Here is a 24052-nt window from a genome sequence, read left to right as displayed (position 1 = left end):
AATCTGATTGGTCTATGAGTTGGGGGCTTTAAAGCCACAGCCAATCAGAATCCAGAGTGGCAGCTTCTTCTGGTACATTCTGTGGTTCCATTTGCAAATCCGTGTCCTAGCGGCGGTATTTGGAACAGCGCGTTTTGCATTGAAGTAGTTTTGCTTTCATGTCAAATGCATTAGTTCCACAGCACATATAAAAAAAATATCGTAATACAAATGAGCTGTCTTTCAGTTTAGCAGCAAGAAAGAGGCAATCGACGCCAACTTGTTTTTGAAATGTTTATTCACATTGCAAGACAAAAATCAACAATATTCACAGTATATCAAAAGTCAGTTATTCAGCATCTCTTCAAAAAGGAACAGCAAAGAAACCCTGCATGTTACAAAATATGGTCCAGCTGGAGGTCTCCAAATTAAGGTATTACATGTGCTGGCAAATAATTGAGATGATTTGTGAATGACCCTCAACTTTTGTATCAGTCGATGAAATGAATTTACCTGACTTTGAATTGAATGCAGTGCAAACAGTCACAGGGTCGTGTGAATGTAAAAACACAGAATAGTTTAAATACTCATCAATAAATAGTTCAATCTGCTAGAGAAACACGTATTTCCTGAGAATCAGCTCAGCCATTTTTACTGAGAAATAAAATCAATAAAAACCCACACTAATTCATTAAATTAACCTTTGCCTTTAGGCGTATTGACTTAATGGGTATTTCAGTAATTATGAAACATTCAACAAAATCACCCTTAAATTGAAATGACAGCTTTATTCTGACAGTTGTAATTAAAAGAAGAAATGCTTTTATACAGCATCAAAGTACTTCACAGAGACGTCAGCATTTCTTTACTTAAAAAAACTAAAGCAAAAAGTCAAGTTTTGACACGTCACATTATTTGTTCCTGTGGACGATCACGCACACTTTTTGGTAACATCAAAGGGAGGAGGTCAATGTGTCACCGCAGGTTTGCTCAGTTCCATCATCAGACTTTGCTGAGCCAGCTGGGACAAGTATTTCTGAGAAGAGAGTCGGAGAAAAATACAAGTTACAGACACAGTCACAGCTTGATGGATAAACAGACTGAAACAATGACAAATGCATTCACAGTCGTCCAAATTAATGCACAGCTTTGACAGACAGCACAACTGCTTTGGGCATTTTGTCAGAGTGGAATGTAATATGTGAAATGTTGGTCTTCTCCCAGCTGAGCAGCTGGTCCAGAAAGAAACGCAAGATGGCCTGATGCTGAGTGGCCAATAATCAGAAACCAAATACACATCAAGTGTGTTCGCTATGTGTGCGCACATTTTACACATTGTTCGTCAAGTGCACCTGTGACATGCTCGGCTGGTCCGCTGCACTTACAACAAACTTACACACGCCTGGAAAAGTCGGAGTTTATCTTTGAACAAAAGAAATGCTTCCATTCAGCAGCAGCGTCACTGAGGGTTGTGTACCTGTAAGTTCATGTAGTGTATGGTGCTGCGGCAGTGAGCCGACTTCGCCGTCTCTTCGCTGGTGTAGAAGAGCCCACAGAGTTTGCAGTAGAATCCAGAACTTGGGACCACAAACTCCACTCCTGTTTTCGGCACATTAAAACCAAATGTCACAAATTTAGAGAGTGCAGTAACAACACTGCAATACTGTCATTTTCTCTTTTTTATATCTTAAAAATACATTTTACTTCAAAATAGTTGTGTTTGTAAGATGATATATACATAAGTTCCACAACACAGAATAGTTTAGTAAATACTGTGTATTTCAGCAGCTAAAATGAAAACAGCAATATTTGAATACAATTTAATAGCTGGTTGTCATAAATTGACTTCCCCATCACTGGTTAAACAGCGATGAGAATACAATAAATCTAGTAGCAGAAGTTAAAACTACAACCTACAGCAAAGGCCTATGCTGATCAAAATCATGAATATGATCCCTAAGGTTGTTTCAGTATTAAAGAGCTGCTGCTCGTCCCCTAACCCATTACTTCAGTGATATGGAGGACCTGACAAAACTTTACACTAAGCCTCTTCACAAAATATGGTTAAAAAGTTGTTTATGTTGTAACCCTAGCTCTCATCCTAACATAAAATATACTGTCCAAGTGGTAATAAATTGTTTAGTAATTGAGCATCCCTGAGGCAACAACACCTTTTTTCACCCTTTTGTGTGACACACCCGGTCAAAGGAAGCAGCGCTTTCAACAAGCAAATTCACACATCCATGTAACAGAAAACTGTTCTCTTCAAACCTTTTACATCCTCTGGAAACAGGTGTTTTCCTCTCTGTGACTTGACTAGGGAGTTTTTGTATGAGATAGAACTGCAAGCCTGGACATTGTGTTTTGACCTCCACAAGAGGGGACTTTAAGGCAACAGCCAATCAGATGCTGAACGATACTTGAGTCGTACTGTAAATCCTCAGTAGCTAACACTTTAAACCTCATGCCATATTTAAATACAGAGCAATGGCAACACACAGGTGTTTTACAGAACACAGAACATTTTTTTTTCGTCCCAGTCGGAAACATCCAGATGATTGAGACCTTCTAGACCAAATAGGAATGAAATGGTAACAAGCTTCTTCTTTTCCTTTCAGCTTCTCCCTTCAGGGGTGGCCACAGCGGATCATCTTCCTCCATCTCACCCTGTCCTGTCCTCTGCTCCCTCTTCTCTCAAACCTACAGACCTCATGTGCTTTGAACTTTCAATGTATGAATCCACAGCCATCAGCAATAGCCAGATGCACTGACGTAAGGTCGACGGTTTCCCAGCTCTGCTCTGCTTCTTACATAAGGCCCCATGCAACAGGTCCCGCACCATGTGCTGGGTCACATGATTCCAGCTCTAATGATAATATAAATACTCTCCTCTCTGGGGTGCGTTTCACAACCTGCTCATAGATATAGGTCAGCATGTGGCAGAGCATTTCAGCCAATTACCACGCTAATGCATCAGACTGTCAGTGTCCTTATTAGTGGGGCTCTTAATAACACCTTGTCCTTAGTGCTCAGATCACAGGTCCCGGGCCCCTGACATCTCGTCTGTTGGGTTACCACAACATCTGGAGGGAGCTTAGTGTTGCCGGGATACACAGTGAATCATCGTGAATGGCTGCATAACAACAATGATAATACAGAACCTAACTAACAGTCCGCAGGAACAGAGCTTACCCAGGGGGATGCTGAGCTCACTCACAGCCTTGTCTTGCTCATTGGATGAGGTGTGAGCCTCTATATCTGAAAAAACAGGAGAAAATGGAAATGTTGATCCACATTTTAATACTGAACAAAGGAGGAACAAAGGTGTACAAGTCATTTGGAGTGACCTTTATGTTTAGTGTCACACTGAGCAACATGCTACAACAATACATTTTCACAGTGAAGGTTTGTCAACAGTGCTAAAATATTGTCACCTTAATCTGATGGAACATGACACTGTTATAAACTCCATGATCGGCAATAGAGTATTGCATGGCAAGACACTAGTTAGGTGTCTTCATTTAGCACTAACCAATAGCATGCAAAACTTACCTTGTGTAATAACTAGCTCCTTGTGTTGTGTCCCATTAGGGACAGGCTCAGTGACTTGCTCAGCATTGGGTGTCTTGATGTCTTCTGGTGCACTCCGATTTTCGGTCGTCTCCTCCAGTGACTCACAGTCGGTCACTTTATCAGGAAGACAAGTTTCCTCCAGTGCTGTCTTGAACTCATCACCGGGGAAGTTACTGAGGTTCGTATTTGATGGTTCATGAATGACTTTTTCTTCTGCACACGTTGCCTCAGACAGAACTCCGACAATGTTCTCAGGCATGTCCGTCTGATTTGCAGAATCCACACATGGCTCCTCGGTCTCAAGCTTTTGACTGGACACGTCTTGCATCTCAGAATTGGACGTGGGAGGGATTGGCGGCTCGGTGACAATGTTTTCCTCAGCGGACTCCTTGGGGCAGCAGGCTAGCTCGTCCAGCTCGGGCAGGTCTGGTTCAATTATGGAATCCTCTTCTCCCCCCACTTCATCCACGGTGACCAGTTCCTCCATGTTTTTAGGATACCAACATTCTTCATCTGTGTTCTCTCCACTGTCCTGCTCCTTCTCCTGGTGGGTTTAAATTTTGACAATATAAAAACGGTTCTATCCGCCCTGTTGATACTCATTTTCATGTTTTCACTTACCACAACTTTTTGCTTAGCAGAGTCACTCATCCCACTTATCTTATTGTTCTTATGAGGCGAAGTGGATTTCTCTTTTGACTGTCGATCCTGAAAGAAAACTTGCTTAGCAACTAAACATGGATATAAACACCAGCATGAAGATAGAGGATTTGTCACTCACATTCTTTCCAGTGTCATGCTTCTCTGAGGGGCTGAGCTTCCTGCCTGATCTTTTGCTTCGACTTCTGCTGGGCGAGCTCTTCTCTTCAGGCGACAGGCCAAGGTTCTCATCAGTCGTCTCAAACTGCCTGGACCTGGAGCTGTGGTGGTCATCCTTCCTGCGTGACTTGCTGTCATGTCTCTGGTAGGACTGCCTGCTTGGCTTGTCTGACTTGTACATCGGTTCCTTCAATGGGAAACCATCATCCATTCTCCTGTATGAGTAATCCTGAGGGCTGCTTCGTGGATACCAGTCTCTGTTCCCTCTCACCCCGTCATCTCCCCCACGTTCATCAGCAGTTCTTGTAAACTCAGAGTACGCCTTCCTACGTTCACTCGCTCGTCCGTTCGGCCGATCATCATCCACACCGCTGCCGTTCCTCCAGGGCTCAACCCTCTCCTTGTCCTCATCTGCCCGTCTCATGTGCGCAGATCGATCCCAGGAGTTTCTGCCAGGGCCTGTACCATTGCTGCATCTTTCCTGACCCCTGGGTGGCACCCCCTGAGGGCTGTGCACGGAACTACATGAGGTAAAACTGGGGCTATGTGAATGAGGACTCAAGGAGCGGCAAACTGGGCTTCGGGAACGAGCTCTTTCTGGCATGTAGCTGGAGAAAGAACACACGAGAGTTACATCACGACCTTTAAAGAAACACACTTCACATCCAAGGGAAGAACAACTTAACACCCACTGATTCAGTCTTTGCTGACCCTCAAGTGGTGTGACATCTTACCTGGTTTAAATGTCGAACAGGTTTACTCCAAAAGGGCAAGCATACCCACAGCGGTTTGAGTGTATCACAGCACAAATGAGACCACAATTTGTGCTTAACCAGAGAGGGCAGCAAAACACCGCAGATCAGCCTGGTGTTAAGTTACTCTTATGAGTCACTTCCCATTGTGGAGCTATTAAATTTGTCTTACTGCTCAAGTTCTTGCATTTCCTCTCTATCCCGCTGGGAGGCAATGTCCTGTATAATGGTCTGAACATCCTTTCCTGGTTTCTAGAGGAGAGAAATTCAAGTTTTTTGGATGAAAGAGTAAAAGAAAACCAGACTCTCTCTCTCTCTTTTCTGTCTCCACCTTACCTTCAGCTGCAGCTCTTTGTACCTTTTAGACATTCGGATCAGAAGTTTCTGATTGTTTATCATGGCCGGGGTGAGTTGGTAGTACTGAACCATGGCCTGCGCTGCTTCAACGTAGGACAGCTCCAGGAACGCCTATTGGAAATACAGAGTTAACGAAACCACTGGTCATGTCAACCTCAACGATATGGCTAAATTAATTATCATTATTATGAATTACTAAACATCACAGTGCTGATTTAAACAGATTTACATAAACTCATCTGAAGTAGGCCTTTCAAATAGAGTTGAGAGATTTTCAAGATCTCTAAATAATAATATGGGAATGGATCTTGGATGGATTTAGACCCACAACATGCACAGTTTGACAATCCAAAGCATCGTAGTAGTAGTAGTAGTAGTAGTAGTAGTAGTGACTGATTTCTTGGGAGTCAGAGAGACATGGAAGCTCTTATAGAGCTCTCTATTTGATTCAACTATATGGCCTTGTGAAACATCACATTCTATATATGTGACAGTTGAATCCCAACCAAAGATGTTCAGCCATTAAGAAGCAAATCCATATGAAAAGTATGACCTGGTTTCCACTGTAAACTCTTGAGACCCTCCCTTGTTTTGCATTTCACTTTCCTTATTTTGCTAGCCCTTTCAGGTTTTAAAAATAATATTTTCCCATCATAATTTTCTGCAACACCTAACTAGACATGAGTAAAAGGCTCTAGAAAAAAATGTTTGACAACAGTTTTGTATAGTTGTTTATGTGTATGGGAAATAACCACTGTGCTCTACCTGATGCGTGGATCGCATTAGGATGTATTTGGTGACTTTTCCAAAAGGGAGTCCCAAGTTAATGACATCGTTTTCCGTACAGCTTCCTTCAGGGAGGTTGCAGATGTGAACGACCCGCCCTGCTGTAGCTTTTCTGGGTGGAAATACCTGTTGGAATACAATAAAATAAACAGTATAACAAACATAAAGACAGACATTCACGCAACACATGAACATACTGTGACTGTGTTTATACTGGATACCATGAAGAACACAACCAGCTGATGAGTATCACTTATGACTATGGTTATAAAAATAGAAACATCAGTCTTGTTATTAATGTGAAGCGTTTTATCAATTTGGCCAGAAGTCAGAGTAGGAGACTTGTCTGCAGGACATCAGTGTGACACCACCACACATAGCTCTTGCTGGCTATTAATAGCAGCCTGGCAGCGGTGCACTGGTGATCATGAAAGTTTCTTTTTCGGATTTGCAGACTTGTTAACTGGCAACCCACAGACACGAGTGACGCTTTACCCAGGTCCCAGTGAAGTACTGAGTGCACAGTGTTGTATTTAGAAATAAGGTCGAGTGGGCTCATTTTTCAACATACAAGAAAGACTCTCCTTTACTTTTATACTGGATTAGTTTAAATTTCTAGTTGCTGATATCTTGAGTTGTCCTTAGTTTTTTTATCACTACGGACTGGTGTATTTTTGTTTGTTAGTGGTTTATGTTTTGTTGTGTCTCCTTTTGTGTGTGTTTTTTTGTGGGGATCATTTTGTTAATATGTTTTGTTTTATTTTAGGGGAGAAAAATGGGAAGATTTTTTTCCCATTTGTATATTGCTCTCGTATATGTTGAATAAAAAAAAGTGAGAAAAAAAAGAAATAAGGTCGAGGTGCTAGGAGTCCAGTAAGGAGCCAGTCACCCCAGGTGAGAGAGTGAAGAGAGGCATCCATCTGGTCCCAGCTTTGCCTCAAGGTCCTTCTTTAGCTAAGAAACCGGCTGGAAGATTCATATAGTGCCAGAACTGGTCCCTTATCATGTCGGGTGACTCTGTTCCAAAATCTCTGCTGCTATTGGCCCCTATTTTGTTCTTGTTTTTTTTACAGTATTTTATTTTTATGAAGATCAGAGCTCACTTATAAGATGGCAAAGTGCGAACCTCCTGAACTCCTGAAGAAGGAGAACCTGCATAATCAAAGGAATACGAACATCCATGAGGAGTAATGACTGTCTGGACAAAACAGTGCATCAACATGATCAAAATCACAAATGAATTCACTCATATTTTTCAAGTTATCAGCAGTTGTGCGCTGGCTGTCTCTAACAATCTTCACTTAAGTTCACTTGAAGGACTCTGGAAATAAAAATGGACTTCATTAACTGTCTGGGAAAAGACAACAAATAAGAATATTTATACTTCTCCCTTCCATTATAATGGAAGGGTTGTTGCTGTACATCTGATGTGAGAATGAAATAAACTGATTTTACGAATTAGGATAGTGAGGTATGTGCATAAATGTGTTGGGAAAACAGGGAACAAGCCCCTGCTTTAAGTGCCATGATTTGAACTCAAGTGCAGAAGAATTCTCATATTATTGTATTACAAGTCATGCATTCAGTGTCTGTCCTCTTTAAGTCTTTGAGACAGATAAGCTTGACAGACAGTTCCATGTGTGCCACAGACTACAGCCCAAGTTGATCTTGACCCAGCAGGCAACGTCTCTGTTTTATTAATCAGTAACTTCCTTATAAACCGCAACGCTAACATTCACAGCCAGGCTAGTAGCTGTAAAGTTGCTACAGTAGTACGCTGTAATCCATTTGTACTTACTAATGGCGTAAAAGATCAATATTGATTAAACCTGACGGAAACCTCATATCTTGACAGAGCATCCCGGAATATTTGTTGCGACAGCTAAATGGTTTCTGGCAGGCAAACCGAAATAAACAGCCACAGACGCAGAAGTGATAATTCTATCTAACAGCATGATGCCACTGCATGTGCCACCACCAGAATATATGAAGGTCAATCCAGGTTGGGCTCAATAAACAGATCCAAGAATAGGCTGTTTATGTTCTTGGAGTATCAGGCAGAACAGAATTGTTTGCTTGTCACTCCCCTCACTCACTGCTGTCTGACCTGTGAATTGTCTTCTATTTCTAACACACTTTGCACGAGGCTTGATGTGCGGCAACTGAAAAGAAAAGAGCATGTCTTGCTCCTAAAAAAATGCCCATATGTTCAAAGCGTACACATGAAGAACTGAGTACCGAGCATCCACAAGTCTGCACCCATGCTGTTGAGACTGCACAATACACAAATATATTCCAGATTATTTCTTTAAGTCCCTGAAAAGAACTATGGACTCTGACTCCATTCAGCACGACACATCTAAAGCATGCAGCGTTTGATGGTACTGAACCAAGACTGATGACTAGGAGATGGAGTTGATAGAAACTTCGAAGAGTCCCTAAACAGGAAGCGCCAAACAGCAATTCAGTAGCAGTGTCAGTGAATCAAAAGCAGGGGTGTGAACACGGACACATCAGGTCAAGACACAAACAAAAGGAGCCAAAAGACTGGTCCCTGCATTCATAAGCTGTTTCCAGAAGGGATCAAAGAGTGTGCATTTGTTACCAAGTAGGTGCAAGTTAGCACCTCGCCGATGCCTTCACTGCCACGTTTTTGACTTTCCCATCTCCCTTTACACGACCGGCATAAGCTGGGTTCAGATTTATGAGGTTGCAACGTGTTCTGATAAACGACGTTTCAACATGTGTGAATTGAAAGAGCGATGTCACTACAAAGTTGTAAATGATGCAGAAACCACTTTGTTTGTTACATAGAGTTATAACATGACTGACGGCTAAACACAGCAGCGTAAAACTCTCAATAATCACATTTGTAGTCACAGAGACTCTGGATCAGTGTTGGTTCTCTTAGATAAGTAGTCAAAATCTGTTTTCTCATGTGGGTGTCCATAAATCAGACCAACACATGCAGCTCTGTTGCCTTGGAAAAAATGCTGCCTGCCGCACTACATTCTTCCAAAAAAAAGTCTCACAACAGCAGCAACAGATGTTGATCTCACTAGATGCATTCACACAACATCTCAGCTGGTCCTATCATTGACTGGCAGGCAACAAAGCAGGCTCACTGACCTTGATAAAGACCAATAAATGATTTTGACTTACAGAAGAACTTTTTCCAAATTTCAATTGGGTTTCTTCGAGGTGTATCATTGTTCAATTGCAGCTTGGAGCCTCTTGTATACCATTTATATATGAAACTAAAAGTTCCACAGCCTCTCTGCATTCAAAGAAGTGGTGGCATTGTGCCACATGTTCAGTTCAGACGAAAGCTTCATACACCAGTTCACTAGCTGCACTGGTATCAAGTGGTTAACTGGAAAAGAAATATTTCAAACCACACTTTCTTGTTTTCACTGACACGCTATAGACTCACACCTCCAAAGAACGTGTCTGTTTATTTGTACAAAGCAGGATCCATGTTGGTGGATCCAGGGAGATGGCAAGTCTGGTTTCACAGTCTCCCTCTACGTTCCTAAACAGATACTCACACTCAGATCATTTTACCAGCCTCTAACCAGTCTGAAATTTTAGACTGCTGTAGTCTCGGCCTCCGTTATACTGGTCCTTATGTTAGTGCTTCTGACGGCATTAAGCAATAATCTGGTGTTTATATGTGAGGGCTGTTTTCTCACCGAGCTACCGTGAAACTGTCTGCCGTTTTGTTGGGCATTATTGACACCATTCTCTGAAATAATGGCAAGTACATACTATTCGTCCCACATTTCAATTGAAGTCCTCTTAGACATTCACTGGAACTGTAATAAAATTATATTACTTCCTTGTTTGATGTAATGCAGTCATATTAGATTCTCTGTTCATTTGGCTGGAAATACTCCTTAACTGGTTGTCAACACTTGTGCAACGTAATATCACTCGCAAGAAAAAAACATTACACGTCCGTGTGAGTGAGCGTGATCTTTGGCCAACTGACGGCATCTAAACTGTAGTAAAAAATCCCACACCTGTTATGCTTCAACAGGCGTGTCTGGTAAATAAATAACATTAAGCTGACGTAAACAAAGATTGAAATGAAATGAGTTTAGACTTTAATAAAAACTAAGCGAGGCAGTGCCATATAACACCCCTGGCACACAGGCACTTACAGTAGTAGCACCTAGTTGTGCTGAATAAAGCAGTGATTTTCAGAAACATAGTGCTGCGGCAGCACGTCTGGAGCTGTACAGAAACTGTTGAAAGCTGGTGCAGCACAAGCTTTCCTTAGCTTTGCAGGGGCTAATTCCATTTCACCTCCCTCATCATTAACACTATGCTACTTTCCCAGACACTTGTCGTAGCTTGGGAGGTCCATCAGCAGCTGCTGTTTTTCAAACTCCAGTCAGCAACCAACAAATTTGGTCAGGTATTCCAACCGAGGCAGCAGTTCAAGTAGCAAACCCCCCATTGAATGAAAAGGAACTAAATGAATGAGCTGCCATACCGCAATACTTCACTATCACTGACTATTTAACAGATAATAATAAGGATGTTTATATATTCAGATAGACGCTGAGTCTATTGTACCTCAAATTGTATTATTTTTCATTTAGAACACAATACAATGTCTTTTGAGGTTTAAAATCAGCATTATGTTTTAATAAACCACGTCACATAAAACGTTAACCACTCCTAAAAATAAAAGCATATTTTAAAGTTTTGTGACACAATAAATATTAATCCATCTGTTGAGCAATGAAGTGCTTTAAGATGCTTCTCACATAAAGGTGAGATGTACATCCGAAATGCGTAACTCAACAACAATGTTAGCCTGACCTTTGACTCTGGCTGGTGTGCTGCAAATCCTGTGTTTGACAGTGGATATGTGTTCATGGCTGCTGCTGGCAAATATGCAGCGCTGGCTCCTGAGGATGCATCTGTGAAGGCAGACAGTTGACGACTAACGTTAAAGAGTCAATAGCTCTGAAGAAAAACACTCGAGTCATTAGCACAGCATTGGTCAAACTGCCAACTGCCAACTTCTGAATTGTGGCAACATAATCTTTACAGATGCAGAGAAGTTCAAACATGCCAGGAGTAAATCAAATTATGACAAAATAACTAATGAATGTATTTATGACATTGAATTATTGATTGAGACATTAAATATCAATAATAGATAAAAAATACATAAACAATTACTAATAATTTAGCTAAAACAAATTCAGCATATTATATGAAAAACCGATGAATTTTTCCTACCTTGACTTGACAGAGTGACTTGACTTGCAGCAGAGTAGATCATGGAGTTAGTTCCGCCCGTGCAGTGACTGACATCGGAGGTCCGGCCAACTGTGAAGTGAGTAGCTCCGGCTGATGACACCGACGAGCTGCAACAATCACAGAAGTCTGATTTTAGCTGCAGCTCACTTCAATATCTTGTGACAGAGATTATATTCATACAAGCCAGCTGTATATAGAGCAAGTGAAAAGCAAGATAAACTTCTTTCAACTACTTTAACAGGCTACCGATTAACGGCGTATTCTGGTGAGCGCATCATACCACATATAATGCAAGGGCAGGAAGATATGGGTCATCGCAAATGTAAATAACACACTGTCTTGACAAGAAAGCAGCTCTTTAAGATCCTTGAAACCATTTGATGATTTCAGCAGCAAAGAAACTAGCATCATGGTGGAAATCCGGACCTCCCATGATGAAAGAACGCTGAGATAGAATTACAGGTGCATGACAGAAGTGGAAAACACATTTGTCAAAGCAGAAATGACCTACTAAAAAGTCTGCCTCTGATAACCCACTTAGCTTTTTCACATTACTGTAAGGGAAAAGAACTACTTCACTGAATGACGGGTGCATGGAGAGCAACCGCTTCAGGAAGCTAAACCAAAGCTCACACACGATTATAATGTCAAATGCACTCTAGTGGAGGCCGACTTTTCAGTCCGTGCACAAAGCACAGCCCACCTCAGTTTTAATGACTTTTTGAAGATGTGGCGAAAAAGCAATGTGAGAATCTCACCTTTCGCTCGTGTACAGAAGCTGGTTCTGAAGGTGAAGCTTTCCCTTCACATGCTGGTCCCAATCCTAAAAACAAAAATCTAAATGACTGCAGTTCAGGTTGGTGTGAATTATTTGAACTTGTTATTCACCTTGAGGTTGTAAACTTTTTTGTCACAGATGCTACATTGGTGTGGGAGTTGAGTGGGGATGACCGCATGGTAGTCGTTGACTTGGTGAGGCAGAAGCGTCTTACTACCTGAACACATGGTTTCTTCACCTCCATGTATGGGCTGGTAGCTGCTAAAACCGGGTCTGCTGATTGAGCTAAAAGAAGGAACCCCACCCTTGGGATTAAACTTGAGGTCAGAGGTTGGTTCCTCTGGGTTATACAAATCAGCTCTGGGCCGCAAAGGCTGTCCAGCTGCCTTCCACACAGATGCTGCTTCAGGCACCATGTCCATCGCTCCAGACTGAGCAGGTTCTTTCCACTGCTCGGCTTGTGCCACTGAGTTGTAGAGATTTGTGTTCTGCTCACCGACACGGAAACCAGTCTGCGGTCTGGTAAAGTCTTGGCCGTAGAAATCTTGTTTAAATCCCACACTGTTCAAGTGTTTTGCCTGATTGTTAGACGCTGAGAGGAGTCCATCCTTTGCAGCCGGAGCTTCATACTGGAGGCGCCGGTCTGTGTCAGAGTTGTAAGTCAGCCCTGATTTTTTGGGAAAATCTGCTACCTGTTGACTGACTTGTGTCCCTCCACCATTGTGGTTCAGTCTGACGTTCCCAGGGCTTTGGTTAAATCCTCCAGATCCCAAGGCTCCTAAAGCTGAATTCGAAGAGGGAAACCCCAACACTCCAGTTGGGAGGGCACCTTGATGGTTCCCAAGCATTGTGGAAGTCCGGAGGTGATTGAACAGCGGCTGAGACATGGCCACATTGGAGAGAACCTGATTGAGAACGTTGGCAGCGGCTGCAGTGTTGCCCCCCTGCGCCAGTTTAAGGCGATGGAGTGTAAGTTGTGCCTGGAGTTGAGCAAGCTGGAGGCTGGCGGGAGTCAGAAGTAGCTGCTGGTTCTGCTGCTGAGGCCCCAACGGAACACCAGCGGACAGCTGGCCACCAACCTGGAGCCCCTTTTTATTGATGCCGTCAGATGGGAGCCCACTGAATTGGAAGGAAAGGAGAGAGGGAAACCGATCAGTAATCTAATACACTATATATTCTGCTGAAAGAGATAATGATGAGCATTGAAAACTGCACAGACCAAAAGTACTCTAGTATTTCAACACAACCTTGTTCGAGTACATACGTTTGACCTACAACTATTGTGTTTAGTATATTTGCAGATTAAATGATCACGACAATAGTTAGTTATCAGCATACATGTTTAGATTTACATAGTTGGATTACTGCTGTGAGAGATTACTAACATATTGGGAGAAGAATGTGGCGGCTGCGTCTTTTTTGTGAACAGGTGTTGAGGCATAATTCAAAAATTGTCAAGGAAGAATTAATGTATGTGAGGCAGCTGTTGGGAATTATGTTCTTCCCATTAAGTATGACATCATTCATGTGACTCCATTATTCTAGCAAAGGGTTTAACTTGTGGATGTAAAGAGGACAGAGCCGTAACTCCAGCACAGGCAGGTATTCTGTAGATAAGCTTTATCTTCGTCACTGAATTATTACTTGTCAGCTTACACGATGTAGATGGAACAGGACGTACATGCTTTTAATAAATATATCTTGTCTGGTTCAAGTATCAAGCGGTTAGCAGCGTAAGCGCTCTTTCCAAAGGTTCTGCTTTGCTGAGGATCAGCTCCTGTAACCAACAGGGTGTCGCAGTGCTGTAACCTCATTTGACTGGCCAATCCTTTCAATTTCTGATGAATGCTCTCACATGCCATCTAAACTTAGTCCAACTCAACTATTCATCATATCAACTATGTGAAGCACCTGACAGCGCCCTATCGTGCCACAGCTCCCGCTTGCTAACTGCAAAATGATTCGCCAATTAGACTGGACCAACAGACCCAGTGGCTGTCTGTCGACAGTGTTATGTTTAAAGGGTCTTTAGCGCTCATGTGTGCAGGGCTGAGAATGACTTCTTACGTCTTCGTTCCTGAATGATTTAGGTTGCAACATTTATGCACTAAAATCCTGTGTCAAATGGTCACTCCCTTGTTCAACGCTGCTGGCTCTCAGAAAGGTGCGTTGCCTTGCTAAGAGAGTGTCACATCAAGTAGTATAACACCAATTTCAACTAGGGATGGCTTGCTAAGGACATTCGGGCTTGTGTTAAATGGGAATTAATAGCAAAGCTTTCAGTTCTATTGCAACCTCCGCTAGAACCTAAGAGGTAAAGTTCTTAAGACCCAAGCCTCTCTTGAGTTTTGATTTTTTCAATGTAAGATAGGAATTGCAAAGAAGGAGTCAAGTAGTTTTGGCAAAGAAAAATGTCCTTTGTGGACAATTATTATTCATAATGCTGTTATCAAGAATAATTCTTAATATATGCCAGATTTCCAAGTCACATGAAGTTGGACAGTTAATTATAAATATTGTATGCACAAAAGATTAATTGTCAAAACTTGAACAGAAAATTCTATCCTTGTCTGTTTTCATTCAGGAGTTGGTGCCCGAGTGTCTTTGTATGTGTTTGCGTTCCTTCCTTGTTTTTTTCTCACTGAAACGGCTCTGATGTTGTTGCATCACAACAAGCTGATGTCCCTAAATGTGGCGAGTTGATCAACATTAAAAACGTATTATGGCAGGGTAAGACAAAAATGTAATCTGCACATATGTGGACACGGGCACCTAAGAGGTTAATATGAGCCCAAGCTTATCTAAACGTCCTTCTTTGTGGCTTCATTATTTTTATGAGCAACATAACGCTTCTCTTAAGTGCCCCATGATGTTCATATGAATAAACACCCAACATTTCCTATTAAGTCAAGAGCATTCCAACAAACAACAAATTTCAACATTCAACTTTGTTATCTGACTCAATCTGCTACATTTTTTTTTAACGCAGCATTTTTTCTACAAAACATACAATTACTGACATAAAAAAATGCAAAGCAAATGGTAGCAAGAAGAGTAGTGTAGTTTTGAGAACAAAGAAAAAGTTTTGATGAGCCAGAAATAGACTGTGACTGTAGATTGTGGACACTTTAGCTGAGGAAACATGTTAACTATTAAACCAATTACAAGCTTGTTTAGAGTTAATGGTCTGTAATAATTTTTTAACCTTCGGTGACCATTCCAGTGCAAACTGTAGACAACATTAAGTAGTGTTTGGTAATATATGTTCCCTAATCTGATGTGTAGCCATGCCATTTAAAGCTAGATCATGTGGAGTTGAGTTTTGTTGTGTTTCTTTGTTCACAACGTTAAAAAGCCTCTAAATTTCACACGTCTCCATAAACAAGGTAAGGAAAGTGAAAAACAGCTCCAGCAGTAAGTGACAGCTGTGGCTAAAATATTGAGCGCCATTCTCAGTAATCAGGTTTCACTCCATGTATTTTGAGTTTTTCAGCAAAGGACAAGAATACATGCAACTTATTTCATCCACTGTGCAAAGAAACAAATGTAATTGTATAAGTAATCCTTTATATATTACTCTTGCATTTTCAATGAAAGGATTCAAGTCTTTCCTGTTTTAGATAACATTAATTTAGACTTAAACACAATCACTGAGACGTGCACGTCCAGGATCAGAGCCGATCCTTCTCATTATTTATTTGTTGATTCTGAAAACACTCGTACAGTTGCCAGTAATTTTTGTATAATATTTGCATTGTGCTGTGGGTGGAAGAAGCGCTGGACACATGCAAATGCATTGGGAATAAATGGAATTAAAGGGATTAAGGGTTCCTCCTGCATATCAGTTTTTCGTTTCAGCTCACTGGACAACGGTTGACCATGAGCTGGAGCAATTTTTTTGGTTTAAAATAATATCTTTATTCAACTGAAATGGATCGTGCAAAACATGAAGGACACTTTTTTTATCTCATCTATAAAAGAACATGAGAAAAATATGTTGACATGATGAGCACAGCTGATTCGCAGTGGCCCCAGTAATGCCCAATATCAGCGCAAAGACCAAATCAAAGTGTTTGACTTTGGACAATTGTCGAACAGCAGCATGCATGCAGATGGGTAGATATACACTTTCACCATCCCAGCTCATGACTCAAAGCTATAAATACAGGAGTCGCCCTCTCCCATCACCTCGGTGTTCTGACCTGACTGACTAATAAGGGCTCAGCAACACTTCAGATCTTCCTGTAAGGACACACGTTCTATTGTGTGTGTTAACAGCAAACCGGTGTTGACATGAAGTCACATTAAGAGTGTTTGTGACCACGTGTCACTCTAATGACTCCTGGTGAGTGTAGAGTACATTCAGATATTTTTAAATTAGAATTATTATTTTGACAGTGAATTGAAATTAAGCAGTAATTGTCGTGAACTAACCTTTTTCGCAACGCAAGCTACACTAACTACAATTCAAATTCTGCAAAACTTCAATGACCGCAACAGCAATTCATCTGTAGCAACCACGGAACATTTCACAAATACATCAAAAAACATCCACTCCGTGTCAGTTCCCAGGGTTAAAAACCGGCAGCGCGCCATGACAAAACCGACTTATGGTAGACGCTAATATCAAGATTCTACAGTCTGGTGGCAACAAATGAGTTTTCCGTGTGACCCGACCCGCTAGCATCAGTTTAGCACACACTTCTGCAGTAGCAAAATACATATTATGGATGATAAATGATATTCCCCCAAGTCACTTATCACATGACTGATTATTCACAATAATGAACAATGGTGAAACAAGAAAGACACAAAATCAAACACAATAACATGTTCATTATTTTTTAAAGCACTACAATGGTGACCTCTGCTATAAAATATAAATATAAATTTACTTCTGCTTTAGCAGTGGCCATATGCACGCGATTGTCAGTGAAATTAGAAATAAAACAAAAGAAGTTTACTGCCAACAGCTATTACGTATTTCTGCCCTGGGATAACAGCTTTATCTACCACTAGTTTAACATGGCATGTAAAATGTGTGTACAATAGTTTTTAGCCACTAAGTACTGTGAACATTGTAACATCTAATATGAAAAACAAAGTTGCATTTTTGTCTATCAGAAAATACACAAATGCTCTAAATGAGCAAGAGTGAAACAAATATTAAAATGCTAAAATAAAAATAAATGATAAGTATATAAGTATATAAAAGACTCAAGTGAAGTGTAGCTTTCAACTGAAAGAACTAAGTATTTAGCAAATAATGCAAATGCTTATTAGAATTTCATTTTACTCAAAACAATGGGTAAGGGATTGAAACGCTAACGCTCTTCAAACGAGGCAAAATCACTTAATGTTTTATATACTTTATTTATATACTATGTTTTTTATTTATATGAACAATTTTTCAAACATTTGTAACAACCGGTAGTTACTCACCGTTTGTTAAATTTCTCAAATTCTGAAGAAGTGAATAATAGAAATAAAGTTATATAAAAACATACTATTGATATATTGAATTACATTATCGCAACATTAACGGAGATGCAATCGCAACAACTACATTTCTGCGATTTTATTTACACAGCTAAGAATCTATTTACAGGCAGAACCAGCTGAACAGTGTTTCACCACCTTTTTTTAGCATTGATTCCCAACACATTATATTATACAGTATGTTACTTAATGTTTATTAAGACATTAAAACAACTACCATAAATGTTTACATGTTCACCAAACAAAACAAGTCTTTACATAACTAAAATGTATGTTACAAGTAGAACTATTATTAATAAATTCACACAGTTTTGGGTTTTTTTTCAGAATATTTAGAACATTAGTGTGTTGCGACTTCAATTAGGCACCATTTGTTCATAACAAACAGCTTGCCAGTCCAAACACAAGCCCAAATGGTCCACTCAGTCAGTCCATCGAGCCTCACAGGAGGAAGCAACAAATTAGCGGAAGAATTCCAGCCCGGCCACAGAACCGTCTTGCACTAAATATCCCACAACATCCACACTCGGCACCTTCACAGTCACAGCTGTAAATCCTCCCTCATAATACATGCGAACAGCAGATAAACGTCTTGAGTCTTTGTAAGCAGTCGACAATCGTCGACAGTCGACAGCAAACCAACCTTCAGTGGAAGTCCCGGCTAAATCCCAACGGGTGAGGCTTGACCTCTGCTCAGGAGCCGAGGCTGTCGCGAGACGCAGCAGTCTAAGAGCTCTAGCAGATGTACACTGACATAACATAACCGCGAGTGGTCTTCACCCTACGTGAGTGACGCAGCGACCCTCTGTTATTAGGAGACAGGCAGTGGAGACACATGTGATGAAAAGCCACAAGTGGCTAGTGTGTGTGTGTGTGTGTGTCTGTGTGGGGACGGGGCCACACCGACACAAAGGGAGGACGGCAGTGTCGGACAAGGGAGGCCCTTTAGAGGGTTTGATGACAAACAGGTCAAAAGAGAAGAAATAAAAGGCAAAATAAAATCTTCATAAAGTATGGATTTGAGGCGGAAAAATGACTTGTTTGAGTAGTTGTTATTTATATTGTACTTTGTTAATGCAGTGAGTTCACTAACAAAACAAAGTGGATCTTCATTAGCATTTTAGTTTAGCCAGAATAGTGCAATATGGATGTGTGGCGGTATTATTAAAACATATTTTAAGTCTTTTCTTTAAATAACGAAATTTGTAAAAATCAAATAAAAACAATGTCTAGTAAATAAATAAACCGCTTCACAGAGGAAATCTCAATTAAAGCATTTCTCTGAATACACCGATGAACTGGCTCACAGACAAATCATTGTGAGAGCTTAACAACGATTATGTTAGTATCACTTACCAGTGAGAAAAAGGAACGGTCCATCGAAAAACAAAAACACTGTCCAAATTCTGAAATCCTTATAAATGTACTAACAAACATGGCAACACGCATCTGCAAGCATCAAATGTTATTTAAAATTGGAAACTCTTAACAGTCATTTCGCTGGTCACAAAAACATTCCCTTCCATCCCAACTGATCCTCAACACGACTGAGTAAGCGTGGTCAGGAAGGAGTTTTCAGAAAAGCGAACGTTGAAGAAGGCAGACTGAGACCTAAGAGATCTATTAAAATAAACTTTGTATTGTGACCCACTAGGATCCAACAACATTTCAAAAGCCCTTAAAATGAGCTGGATATTTCATTATTTAATTTATACCATGAATTTACATTTATGAGTCAATAGTAGCTTCATCGGGCGATAAGTGTGAGGACAACTGCACCATGTCACATCTGTGTCAATAGGTTTATTGTTTTTATGTTTAAGTTTTTATTTTTGACACTTTTTATCTAACTCAAATTGATCTCGAATACATTAAGCAAACAATAGTGATAGACAAATAGTTATAATCATCAACATGCTGAGGACTGCTTGTGTTTCGTGTTCTGTTTTTAAATGATCTTAACTAGTCAATTAATAGTTGCGGCGTATGTTCGTTGCCGCACCAGTAGGTGGTGCTATACTACCAAAGCTTGCACGGAGCAGGTCAGGGATTTAAAATCTACCGTTTGAGGCCGCTGCACACTTACTGTGTTCCTTCATGGAACTGAGACTATTTAAACTCCGGGTATTTTTTTTCTCGTCACATTCATATGATGAGAGAGAAAGCGCAGAGTTGGTCATTTAATATTTAATTTTCTCTTCCATAATTCTCTTTTTCAACATGGCAGTCACAGAACTTATCCAACAAACCTATGAGCGACCCATGAGCGACCGCGTCATGTGAGGGTGAGGAGCAGAGTCAGGTTGTCTTGCACCACATTTGGCCCAGTCACAACAGGAGTTTGAAGGCTCTCTCTGATTTACGGGACTATGATGGGGCGAGGTATCTGCGCCTCTAAGAAATAGTTTCTGTCCCCTGACGACCCCCATCAGGCTGGCGCTACTTGTCACGGGAATAATTTTGATTCATGGGTACATCTGATGATGCTTGTAAAGTTGCATGGTTTATGCAGGGGATCAGTCACAATGTTTTATGGGGCCATCAAACGATAACCTTTGGTCTGCAGGGTTATGAGACGCTGAGAGAAGTGAATCTAGCACAGAGTGACTCCCAGAATGAAAATGATAACTCCCAACAAGAGCAATGACAAACATCTCTCCAACAAAATGAAATGTATGATAAATCAACTTCATAAACTGTTTCAACAAAGTCCATAAAAATAAATGAAAGACACAGTTCACATAAGTTAGAGGTCGATGACGATAAATGGTTGTTCAAATTCAAATTGTAAGATACTGAAATGAGGCCAAGTAATAACCTCAAAGCTGTTTTAATATAATATTGTAGTTGAAGAAACGCTGATTCATTTCTAAGATTGGCTCCTGTGAGGCCGCATAATACAACAAGGTGAAAATATAGAAGACATTTTATATTATTTCAAATAGACGAATGGCATGGCATCATTTACAGTTGTGACACAGCGTCGCTCTTTGTGCCAGCGGTGTAAAAGATCTCAAACATTTCGTGATTTCACCGACATGTATGCCATTCCCTGCCCCCTGCAGGTTGAAGTGACCCTCACCCCCGCACCATGTGAATGGTATAATCCTGGATACTGGGGTCAACGAAAAACACGCAGGTCAAATGAAACTTCTGACTTGACAGCTGCCTTCCAACTGTGGAACTTAAAGAGCATTCCAACAAATTCTTCCACGATTAGAGAAACTGCAATGGGTCTTCAGAGAAGTGCTGACCCAGGAGCCGAAGCCGGACGGCAGACTGACACCTGTTGAACGGAATTCTGAAAGATTGATATGTGAATTATTCTGAATAGTTTAATGTAAACAAACAACCTTAATATCAGCGTAGTAATATGACCGTATTCAACTGGTGAATTACTGTCTTCACTGCAATGCTTCACAGGAGTGAGTACAATATATAGCAGTGGCAGGTTTAACAGCTTATATGCACAGCAACAGAGAATGTCTTCATTTGGAGTTTCTAGTCTCGTGTTTAGGCTCCGTCAAGTGATATTACAGTCCACAAGTACAACAAATAACAGTGACAGAAGATTAAGTGGAAGCGATTGAACGACCCGAGTAAGTCAAGATAATGATAGAAATCAAGTATCAATAAAGGACTGCTTCCTCATGGCACACAGTCGGTCCAGAGTCTTCAATACAGTCATGTATTGTATTGTATTAGGTCAAAACCAACTTGGGACAAACTTTATTTAAAGCGGCAAACCTGACTTGTCTATATCTTTAAAGTGCTTATTAAAGTGGAACTCCTATCTCATGAAGTAAGTGTGTGTTTAAGTTAACCCTCAGAAATAGTCTGGCCACATGACATTTGATTTCGAGAACATCTGCCGCCACAACCTCAGGAAGCACATGAACTGCAAATTGGCAGGTCTCCAGCGTGCTGTTCTGCACAGCACAGATATTCTATCTGTTCAAAAAAATGACTGTCACCTAGGCTCTCAATTGCTAACAAATATTCAAAGAAACATTGTTGCTCGAACTTTACATGACAAAATGAGTACAAAGTCAGACTACATTGTTCAGAATAGAGACTTTTCAGGTTTTTATCACATTGATCACAAGATGAATTAATGAGTTTACACTTCCTCAAGGCTAAACTGGCATGGACAGAGAATAGAAAACAAAATATTACCAAAGAAAATGAATGTGGGTCTCTGTCATGCATTTGTTTCCCCTCATCGTCTGTTTTTTTTTTCTTTGTTTTGAGCACAGTCACCCTCACACACGTAATCCTTGACATTCTGGAACTGATCCTCAACACGACTGAGCAAGCGTGGTCGGGAAGGAGTTTTCAGAAAAGCGAACGTGGAAGAAGGCAGACTGAGACCTAAGAGATCTATTAAAATAAATAATAAATAAAATTTAAAAAAAAATTACGATTTATACCATGAATTTACATTTATGAGTCAATACCAGCTTCATCGGGCGATAAGTGTCACCCCAAAACCACCAATGGAACTTGGAGTTGCCGACAAATCTGTTCATTTTTTTAACAGTGACAAAGCACAGAGAATCAATATGGACTCCACACAGAAAGGAAGGCATAGTTGACTAAGTTCATACTTGTGCCATACCTGAGGTCATCAATACTAAATTGAAGAATCATTCTCTTCTTTATGGGCTCTGGAGTGTTGTGACATGAGGTGTGCGAAAAGCCTCCAGTTCCTTCTAACTAAGTGCTGAGAGCCAAATGTCTCGATACAGCTTACTAAGATAACAGACAAAGTTGCATTCAGCATTATTTGGGAAGTCAGATGTTCTGCTGGTAAAAAGAGCGATGGCAACCACACAGATGGCACAGATATTTTCAACCAAAGTTTTAGGCCACAAGTAAAAATAACAAAGTGGTCGGTGGCGATGATATATAAAGACAAAACCTGATACAGCGAAAACTTCATCACACTGAAAACATGTCATGTCTGGAGAATGAATGTTAGCTTTGACAACTGACTCTTAACAGCCATATTTCCCTGCTGCCCTGAAATACTTATTTATAGATTTTGCTGCGCCGTAGACAGATAATTTCTTTTTCACCGGCCTCTGTTGAGGAGTCCACTATCAAAATCATAAACAAGATTCCGATGGATTACATGGTTTCCCAGACAAACACAGCAAAGAGCTTGGACCATTTTTCAAAGGAGAGTTTTCAGTCAAGATTAGAGTGCAGTTAAAGTCTTCCCTAACTGTGGTCAGCAACATCAGAGCTATATTAGTACAGAAGGTGACGTCGCCCCATTTCCCACAACCCCTCCCTCAGTCCATCCATCCTTCCTCACATTTCACACTTTCTCTCTGTTCTTACCTCACTCCCACTCTGCTTCGTCTCTGTCCAAATCAAGCGAAGCATTTTACCATCTGTCACAGCTCTCGTGCTCACTGATAGCAGTCACACCCCGCGACATCGTCCCTCTTTAACCTCCCAGCCAATAGAAGGTCTGGTTCCACCTCACCTCCCCATCATTGTTTAAATTTCAGCCGTGCATTGGAGGCAATTTTAGAGAGACTAACATTGCTAGAAGTCAACGGAACGGCAAGTTGTTGAGCCAAATACATGAAACATGGAAACAGACTTATTATCGTATGACACCAAACAAAAATCTATTTAAGTTAGGAGTTTTGCAGCAGGACTTCCAGTTCAACATGGTATACAGTTCTCTCTTTACACCGGACATACCAACTCTGACAATAAGTATAAACTTACAAACCTGAGATAATACATGTTCTGTCTATCTGAATGATAGTGCTGCATTTATAAGCCCCATGTTTAAGGCTGGCTGTGTACAACTTCTTAGCCTATATCATTGATTATGCCACCATGAATGGTTGTCTTGGAAATACAAGAGGAACAATGAGGGAACATATGAACATCAAATATTTAGAAAAAAAATACATATAATCTAGAAACCTTGCATTTGTTCTTCGCCCCGTAATATTTTCTCAAAAGCTTGAAAAATGTCGGTCATTTCTATTTCGATCTCTCAACATTTTATCACTGTGGTAGTTGTTTGTTTTAAGAGATTACACTGGCTTAAGCTTCAATTTGTGGATAGTGTCCCCATCATTCCATTATCTTATTAATCCCTATTGAAGCTTGTCTAAGTTGGTCAATGAATGACTTCATGGAAATGTTGACTATGTGACACACTTCTAAATGTGAAAGAGCTTACCATCATTTCGCCTGAGGAAAC

At 40.7% G+C, this 24052-nt stretch overlaps 1 protein-coding gene across 1 annotated transcript; it reads right to left on the bottom strand.

The window, feature by feature from the left end:
• Nucleotides 1–331: 331 nt before the first annotated feature.
• On the bottom strand, nucleotides 332–23266 carry LOC128753553 (RNA-binding protein 20-like). The gene is made up of 14 exons (XM_053855335.1): nucleotides 23217–23266; nucleotides 12432–13440; nucleotides 12302–12366; nucleotides 11523–11650; nucleotides 11097–11197; nucleotides 6246–6392; nucleotides 5460–5591; nucleotides 5296–5375; nucleotides 4334–4979; nucleotides 4174–4260; nucleotides 3532–4096; nucleotides 3172–3237; nucleotides 1457–1578; nucleotides 332–1015 (listed from the first exon to the last, which is right to left on the bottom strand). The coding sequence occupies exons 1-14, from the start codon at nucleotides 23264–23266 to the stop codon at nucleotides 947–949; spliced, it is 3267 nt and encodes a 1088-aa protein (XP_053711310.1). The 3' UTR covers nucleotides 332–946.
• Nucleotides 23267–24052: the final 786 nt, after the last annotated feature.

The sequence above is a fragment of the Synchiropus splendidus genome, chromosome 2, assembly GCF_027744825.2.
Source record: "Synchiropus splendidus isolate RoL2022-P1 chromosome 2, RoL_Sspl_1.0, whole genome shotgun sequence".
NCBI classification, from domain to species: domain Eukaryota; kingdom Metazoa; phylum Chordata; class Actinopteri; order Syngnathiformes; family Callionymidae; genus Synchiropus; species Synchiropus splendidus.
Note: the sequence above shows the minus strand (reverse complement) of the source record. Positions and strands in the feature narration are given on the sequence as shown.